Genomic DNA, 8,381 nt, shown 5'->3' on the forward strand with positions numbered 1-8,381 from the left:
ACAGTTGAGCGATCGTGCTAGAACCACGGAACTCAGGAATGCCTAATACCTTCTCCCGGGTTAACAGAATTCCTCACTCGGATTTTTGGTTCGCGGACTGTTAAACAGAGTCATTCTTTTCCTCGATTCGGGATTTTAAACCGGTGACTTGGGACACCATAAATCTCCCAAGTGGCGACTCTGAATCTCTTAATAAATGAATCCCGTTTTGATTGTCACTTTAAGTTGGAAAAAACTCCCTTTATTATACTCCCTTTACGGGGGTGTAGTGAAAAAGGAGGTGTGACACTTGTTACTGTCATGGTTCGGATGTCATTCAAGGAGATGGCGGAGAGGTTTGTTGAAAGAGCTAGAGGTTCATCGTCATTGATGGAAAGTAGTGTTGAATTTATGCCAATACATACTTGCTTAGAATAACTTTATAAGGAAATAACAACATGGACAATCTTAGTTTCTAGGAGTAGATCCGTTATGAATTGGCGTATCATTTATGTTCATTTCACTTTAGATTATGCCAAAGGAAAGAAGGAAGTGCCTTAACATACCTTAACTCCTTTTAGTCCTTAATACCTTCCAAGCAATTTTTCAAACAACTCAACTCAATCTACCATAGCATAAGGAGATTCAAAATCAGTGCTCAGTAAAGGCTAAGTCCGCAACTTGAATTAGTAGCTCGTTTATGTAAATTTGGGAAGCATCTACCCTGTAACAAGGGGCTCCTCCAATACCATATACCAACAGAAACAACCAGAGAAATCTAGCAACATGTAAATATCAATAACAAGACACCATATAGCAACAACAAGTCAAAACCACTTCACGACGAGCGGCAAGCTCCGGTTGGAACCCGTATACCCCATATCACCCCTTATAGACTTCTCACATTAACGTAACAGTATCATTAACATGATAATGAAGTCATTCACCAATGATTCCATCCTTATACCATATATTTATAACAAAAGAAACAATCCACAACTCCAACTATCTTCAGTTAGCAACTTTATTCACTAGTTCATGTCTAGTCCATCCATTTAACTTAATCAACATCAAGATAACCTTAAGAACATGCATGAAAACAATACAAATACCTCCTACAGTAACTTAATGTCAAAATCCAAGTTATATTTAGCTTACAACATCCCTCAATGGCAATACAACACCATAGAAGTGACTTAAGCTAATCCAAGTAGTATCTTGTAGTTTATCTTTCTAACAACTTAACCAACATACAAGCAAGCTCAAGAATAATTAGTAGGATGTTAAAACACCTTATCAAGTAGCAAAAACTTGAAATTTCAGTCAAACACATCCCACAACTATCCTCAATGACAGCACAACCTCAAAGAGGTATTGTTCTTCACCAGAACTAACTTTTGATGTTGAAATATGGTGTAATCCCTTTGCAATACTTGAAATAACCTAGGGTTGATATAAAAACCTTGGGAGATTATATTACAGAACTTAAAACACTTAAAACAACCTCCCACACGAGTTGGAACCACCCAAAAATCAGCAACAACAAGAAGAACAAGAAACTTACTAGCGCAACGGGATTCCCGACACTTGATTTGTGTTGTTTGCCCTTTGTTTGGGTCTTGGATCATGAGAGAACCTTGAGAGAGTGTTTTTAAGTTTCTAGGGTCTGAAGATACTAAAAATAATGAGTTAAAACGGGGTTGAGGCATCTTATATATATATATCAATATATCTCAACTGCCATTGTGGGACCCATAAAGAGTTGCTTGGCACAGTCTTGCAATAACGTGAATGTCTCTCTACTCCGATATTGTATCGACGTAGTTTGATGCATTAGAAACTAGACTCGTAATCTTCAATTTGGTAGGTAGATCACCCCATAATTCAAAGTAAAATGGGAGAAAATCGCATTTACATTTGACCTAATTTTCAGCACATTTATGAATGTAACTTGTGATGACCTTTGCCAACTTTTGTTCCACAACTTGCTTGCCTTCAAAACGTAGAAAATGACTATAATACGACTAAAATAACTCATAGAATAACCTCCTTATCATGGTAAGAACCCTGGTCTCATCCCAAAGTACATGTTATAACATTCCAAACTTGTCGACTTTCGACGAAACTTACTTTCTTTAATTGGTTTAGCTTCTAAGCTTTCCAACCCTCTTGGTACTCATTATTCATGATATAAAATATTTGTAACCTACAATGTAACATGATTGACTTATTTGTATGCTTCCAAATATAATCTTATTTCTGAGCTTACATCAATTGACTTACGACGTACTCTCACATACGAAAACATGGGGTGTAACACTCACATGGTACAAAGTGCTTTCAACATACAGGTATCGCGGCAACGAGGTACGTTGATAAAGAATATAGTGTTGCTGCATACTTAAACACCTATAGTGGACAGTTACAGCTAGTGAGTGTTGAGCATTATTGGCCGCCGGAACTATTTAAAATAGTGTGTAACAAGGATTATGTGCGTCAATGGCAAGTGCCAAAAAGAACGCGTACACCGAACCAAATGGATGTTGGTGATACCGTTTAATTAATAGTGTTGTGTTATATTCCCCATTGGTAGGATGAAAATCAATGTGGATTTGAAGAATAGTATGATGAACCCATTAACTAGGAATACTACAAATCATGTTTGCTAAGCATTTGGAATATGACCGGTGAATACAAACTCCAGATCTTTAAACTAGAAGAACAACTTGCGGCAGTGAATGAGAAACTAAAAGAGGCAGAAGAATAAAAAATAGGTTTGAAGAGAAATTTAAGTGGTTGAAGCACAAAACAATGGGCGATAGTGACTAAACAAAATATTGGATGTGTTGAGAGTAGTATTTTATTTTAATGTTGCACGTGTCATGTATTATCTTTAGTTGTACCGAATTAAAATTTATGTTAAGATGTCGTTTTTTTTGTTCTAGTATTAAACTAATAAATAACCCGAGGTATACAAACACATGCGCAATTATGTAAAACATAAATAATGTTGCTATTATATATTTAATGTCATATATGCAGATAATAATAAACGTCAATGTGTCCCACGGTTTGTATGCTTTAAAGCATTGGCTGGCCTGAGGCGCATCCCATCTCGGCCAGCTACGCTATTAGGATCATCCCCATCGCGTCGCCTCTATATCGGAGGATGCGCTGCAGCATGATCGTCGGTAAGGCTAGCAGACTAGGTACAAGCGGGAGTCGGGCCAGCAGTAACCTACAATAATAAGATATTTTAGTATATGAAATAACTAACGTACGTGTTAAAACAAATTTAATGGTCATACCATGGTCTGGGCGGGCTCCTAAGCAAAATCATCCATCTCCGGCATGTCAGCATCGCACAAAATGACCTCCGTGATGGGCGGACGGTGTCTGTTAAAAAAAAAGCTTTAGATATTGCTGATTAATCAATGAGATAAAAAAAACAGAAATAATAGTAATACAAATAAACCTGTGCCTGAGAAAGATCCTCAACATCCCTCGATGATAAGCCATAACTCAGTCGTCGCCCACTATTCACGTCTCGTGTCGGACGATCATCAACAACCGTCGATGGCTCTAGGGGATCAGGATAATACTGATCCCTCTCCTGTCGCATAATGGACGTGCCCGCGATCAACAATAGAGCTGACAGGGTCAATTGCGAAGTCTTTAGCGACAACTGAAGGCTGAATGACGTCATATCAGGAGGAGCATCCTGTGGCTCAGGGTGGTCAACTGCCTGATCATCCTTAATATCCTCCACAGGTGCCTCAACGCCCCCTTGCTGGGGACCCTGTCTTCGCCGACCACTACGACCTCGTGGGACACCCCTTCCACTCTGGCCACGCCTGCCACGTTTACCATGTTCAGGCTCCACTGGTGGCCCATGATGGTACTCCTTTGGCGGAACACAAGCAGCCTTGTATCCTAATCGCTTATCATCTGGGGCACGCCTCAATATCCGGGCAGCCAGGTCCGTAACCCCCGGCCATACTCGTGCAAAGCTGCCGCTCCCTCGTCAATATGCTGCAGCATCTGCAGTCCCAACTGGTAGAACTCATGTAAGCCAATAGACTGCATAATATGTAAAATATTAATTACGGAAGGATAATTTAACGTTATAAGTAAGTATAACAAATAACATACCAGTGCCTCATGCTTCGAGGCATATGGAATATACCGACCACCAGAGCGATGAACGGGATTTCTGATGAGAAGTCGGGTGACGCTGCGATACCAGACCATATACTCATGCTCGCCATCCGTATGCTCAGGTGGAGGGGTGGCGGAATCAAGTCATACCTATGGTCCCAAGTCTCAATCTGGGCCTCTAGCCAGGCCACATATGTCTGGTCAACCATAGAACGATCATCTCGCTGGTAATGTGTCCTAAGATAAGAGGGTGAAATAGGTATGAGCTGCGGTCGACTGAACTAGCGAAGGACTAGCTCGGTGGCATGATGCTCGACAATATCGACGCATATCAATGGGACGAAAGATGTCCACATAACTCGTCCGCGGGAGCAATAATCGGGCAAACCAGCTATGAGCGCGTCACTGTATGGCCTCCATAAGAACTACTAATTAAGCACAGGAATCGTGAGTAAACGCAACACATATAAAGCTAGGCCAAGAAAAATTAAGTATGCATGTACCCGCGCGCCTTCAAGCAAATCCAACAAATCCCTATAATAGGGGAGATGAGGTCGAGCCTCAACCTTGCATCCGTTGCCTCGCCTATCAACCCACCTCTAAGCTAAAGGGAGAAACGGTGGAGGTGGTGTATCTGGAGCGATGGGTGGTAGAGGTGGCTGGAACTGCAGGAACCGCTCCCAGGCCCAAACCTAATATAGATTTTGGACGTAAGATTTAAGGTATTTTTTTACTATGTATGTTATAATCATGAAAAGAATTGACTATGTTTTCACCTGAATGTCTCTCAGGGTGCCCATGCACGCCCGGGGCATTCGCCTATACAGGTAACCTAGAACAACTGCACCCCAGCTGTAACCAGGTAAATTATCTAGCTGCTCAAGATGATGTAGAAATCTCAAGTTGACTAGGTTTCTCGAAGTGTTCAGGAACAATACACCACAAAATATCAGCAGCAGCAGCAACAATCTCGTATGCCGGTCGATAACCTCCGGTGGTGAATCATCCGTAATCTCCGCATCCATCGCCTCCAGATGCTACTGGATGGGTGTCAGCTGCAAACGAGTGGCCCCACTTAATGCAGTCTCCTCCGCTGGCTGATAACCGATGAGCCGCTACAACATATGCAGGTAATCCAATCCCCTATAGTCTCTAAGTGCATACAGGTAAGCTACAGGTAATCCATCAACCGACAGCCAGAAAAGAACCTCCACGTCCTCAAGCGTGATAGTAGCCTCGTCGATGGGTAGATGAAATGTGCACGTCTCCGATTGCCACCGCTCTATCATAGCCGTGATAAACGGCCAGTCAAACTGAAACCGGCCTATCTCAATGATCCCGTAGAAACCTGTATCCTGAAGACGTCTCACTATACGGGGATGGAGTGGGTGGTCCCTAATGAACTCCCACATATCGTCTATACGCCTGGCGCAGAATGTCTGGGACAAACATTGCCCATCCCATATGTATGTAGACCTATGGTTGGCTTGTAGCAAAAGTAGCTCTAGAGATGCAGGTCCGGGATGCACAGGGGGAACCTCCATGACGATGTCTGTAAATTGAACAATATTAATTAAAGTATTTTTAATTGCTTAACATCTTTAAATATATTTGCAATATATTTTATATTAATATTATTTTTACTATATTGTTACTTAAGTTGATATATTTTCTATATTATAATTTTATATGTTACTTAATTATTTTATATGTTTGTTTATTATTTTATATGTTTGTTTATTACTTTCTAAGTTTGTTTCTTATTTTATATGTTTGTTTCTTACTCACCTATTTTGGGGTATAATAGAATTAAATAATTAATTTTCATAACTATACATGATTTAATTATTAAATATTCATATAATACTTAGTTTGAAAAATATTGTTGTTTTTAATGTTATTTTCTTACATTTGAACTATCATCTTTTTTCAGATATTTTTGTGGTTAACAGATAATTAAATAATTAATTTCAATAACTACAAAAATATTACGCTAAAGGGCACTACATTTTACTACGAAAGGGCACTACATTTCAATTACGGGCACTACATTAAAATTACGGGCACAACATATCACTAAAAAGAACTAAACAATGTTAAAGTCACATATTAATATATGTGCAACAATAACATCTAAATAACATTAATTATTCTTAAAATAATAATTTATCTATTTTACTAATTTTTTAGCACATAAATAATCTAATCCGGATAAAAAAATAACAAATTAATATAATCACAAAATAATCACAAAAATACATATACCACAGCAAAAAATAACTAATAAATATTTTTTTATAACAACTAATAACATTAATTATTCATAAAATAACAATTTCTCTATTTTACTAATTTTTAGCACACTAATAATCTAATCCAGATAAAAAATAATAAATTAATTTAGACCGCAAAACAATCACGAAATATCATAGAACACAGTAAAAGACAATTAATAGGCATTTTTTATACATGATTTTTAACAAAAAATAAGTTGGAATACCTCGATTTTAAAGGTGAAGATTTGATGATTTGGAAGTTGAAACAAGCAGCCCACTATGCGATAACACCTTAGATCCGATGTTAGCTGTTACATTACTGAGAATTTACACTTTTTGTGGGACCGGGGGGCTCCAATGGAGTTTTTTTGTTAAAAATGGTCGGGGCGCCGCTGGGAATTAAAAAAGGAGAGGGGGTCTGCTGGTTCGCGTCTATGGGGAAGGAGAAGGCACGCTTTTTTATATACGTATAGCGCGCATATATAACGCGCTTTACCCTCCCGCTCGTTTTAAGTTCAAATACTGCGTTTGTTCACCGCGCTATATCTTAACAGACAAATGTGCCGTTAAAGTCATCGCTATATATAAAATGGTGATCAGTTGTTTTTTTTTTTTAACCTATTTTGGTCGCTTGAGTCCAAAAATATCACATTTAGGTTTCGAACTTGTAGTCATTGCCAATTGTGGCCAGCTTTTTTGAACTTAAGTCATTGCCAACTGTTGCCAACTCTATTTGGTTGTGGCGTTTATGTGCTTAGCTTTATATACATTTTTGTTATTTTCTTCTTCTTTTTTTTTTTTCACTTGCAATGTTGTACATTTGTACTTAATATTTGATCTGTCTGTTAATGGCGAAAATTTTAAGGTTTTGGGTTTGTTTTTTTTCCTTTTTGTCTCCTATCGTTTGTTACCTTTTTGTGGATCACAGTTTGCCTTCCTGTCGAATTGGATTACTAACGGTTGAAGAAATTGCTGCTGCTGAGCACACTGCAGTGCTTTCTCATGATGTGGGTGTGGATTTCAAATTAAAACATCAAGTTTTTTGGCGGGCAAGTGTACGAGAGACAATGAATCCTCCCAAAAGTAATTATATTCAAGAAGTCGTTGTAATATAAATATTTATATTCTCCACTGATTAACGCATTTTCTATTCGTATTAAATATGTATCGAATTGAATATTTTGTTTGTTTAATATTATCCATTTTGATTCACATATATTCGACCCGTTAGTTTGTCACTCCTAATCATGATGATCTTGCCAAATACCGGGGTCGTGCAAAACCGCCAATTATTGGAGAATTGTGGCTTGCTTTGTCGATACATTGTTTGTTGCAATGCATGTTTCATCGGGGCGAATTAATTTTCGAAATTTCCGTACTCACAACTTGAAGTTTTATAGTATTCTGTTTTAAAAATAAATAAATTAGTTTTACATACAAAAACATGGAACAACTAGATCGAACAGGATGAACAAGCTAGTATTTGTCTGAATGCTAATTACTTTTTTTTTTTTCAGTCCAAACAACACCAAAAGAAGACACTATAAACAATACAAGGTGCTAATTGTTATATATCTGTATTGTTGAAAATAAATTAAATAATAATCTTTCTGAAAACAAAAACAGAAAGTTAATAGAAATTAAATTCCGAAAAATAGTAAATTTCTTCAAAATAAATTCAGAAAGCGTTGTAGGAACAAATCGAGCCCACTGAATACACAGTGTGTCCTTAAGGAAATTATTCCCCTCAAATACCCGAGATTCTGGAATATATCCTCCCAGGATAGAATGATTTAACTCACCAGTGTATCGGTACCTAAAACTCTGGTGATCGGCGAACCACTCGATGGTCGTAAAACACACTGGAATATTTTGTGCAGAAGAAGAAGAAGATTCAGAAAATTTAGTAAGTAAATATTCTGGGATTTGAAGGTATATTTATAGCCAACTTGGTGCTGTTTCTGAAGA

At 38.0% G+C, this 8,381-nt stretch overlaps 1 protein-coding gene across 1 annotated transcript; it reads right to left on the reverse strand.

Moving 5' to 3' along the window:
- Positions 1 to 5,252: 5,252 nt before the first annotated feature.
- LOC109238307 (serine/threonine-protein phosphatase 7 long form homolog) lies at positions 5,253 to 5,681 on the reverse strand. The gene has a single exon (XM_019404738.1). The coding sequence runs from the start codon at positions 5,679 to 5,681 to the stop codon at positions 5,253 to 5,255; it is 429 nt and encodes a 142-aa protein (XP_019260283.1).
- Positions 5,682 to 8,381: the final 2,700 nt, after the last annotated feature.

The sequence above is a fragment of the Nicotiana attenuata genome, unplaced genomic scaffold (genome assembly GCF_001879085.1).
Source record: "Nicotiana attenuata strain UT unplaced genomic scaffold, NIATTr2, whole genome shotgun sequence".
In the NCBI taxonomy this organism is placed as follows: Eukaryota; Viridiplantae; Streptophyta; class Magnoliopsida; order Solanales; family Solanaceae; genus Nicotiana; species Nicotiana attenuata.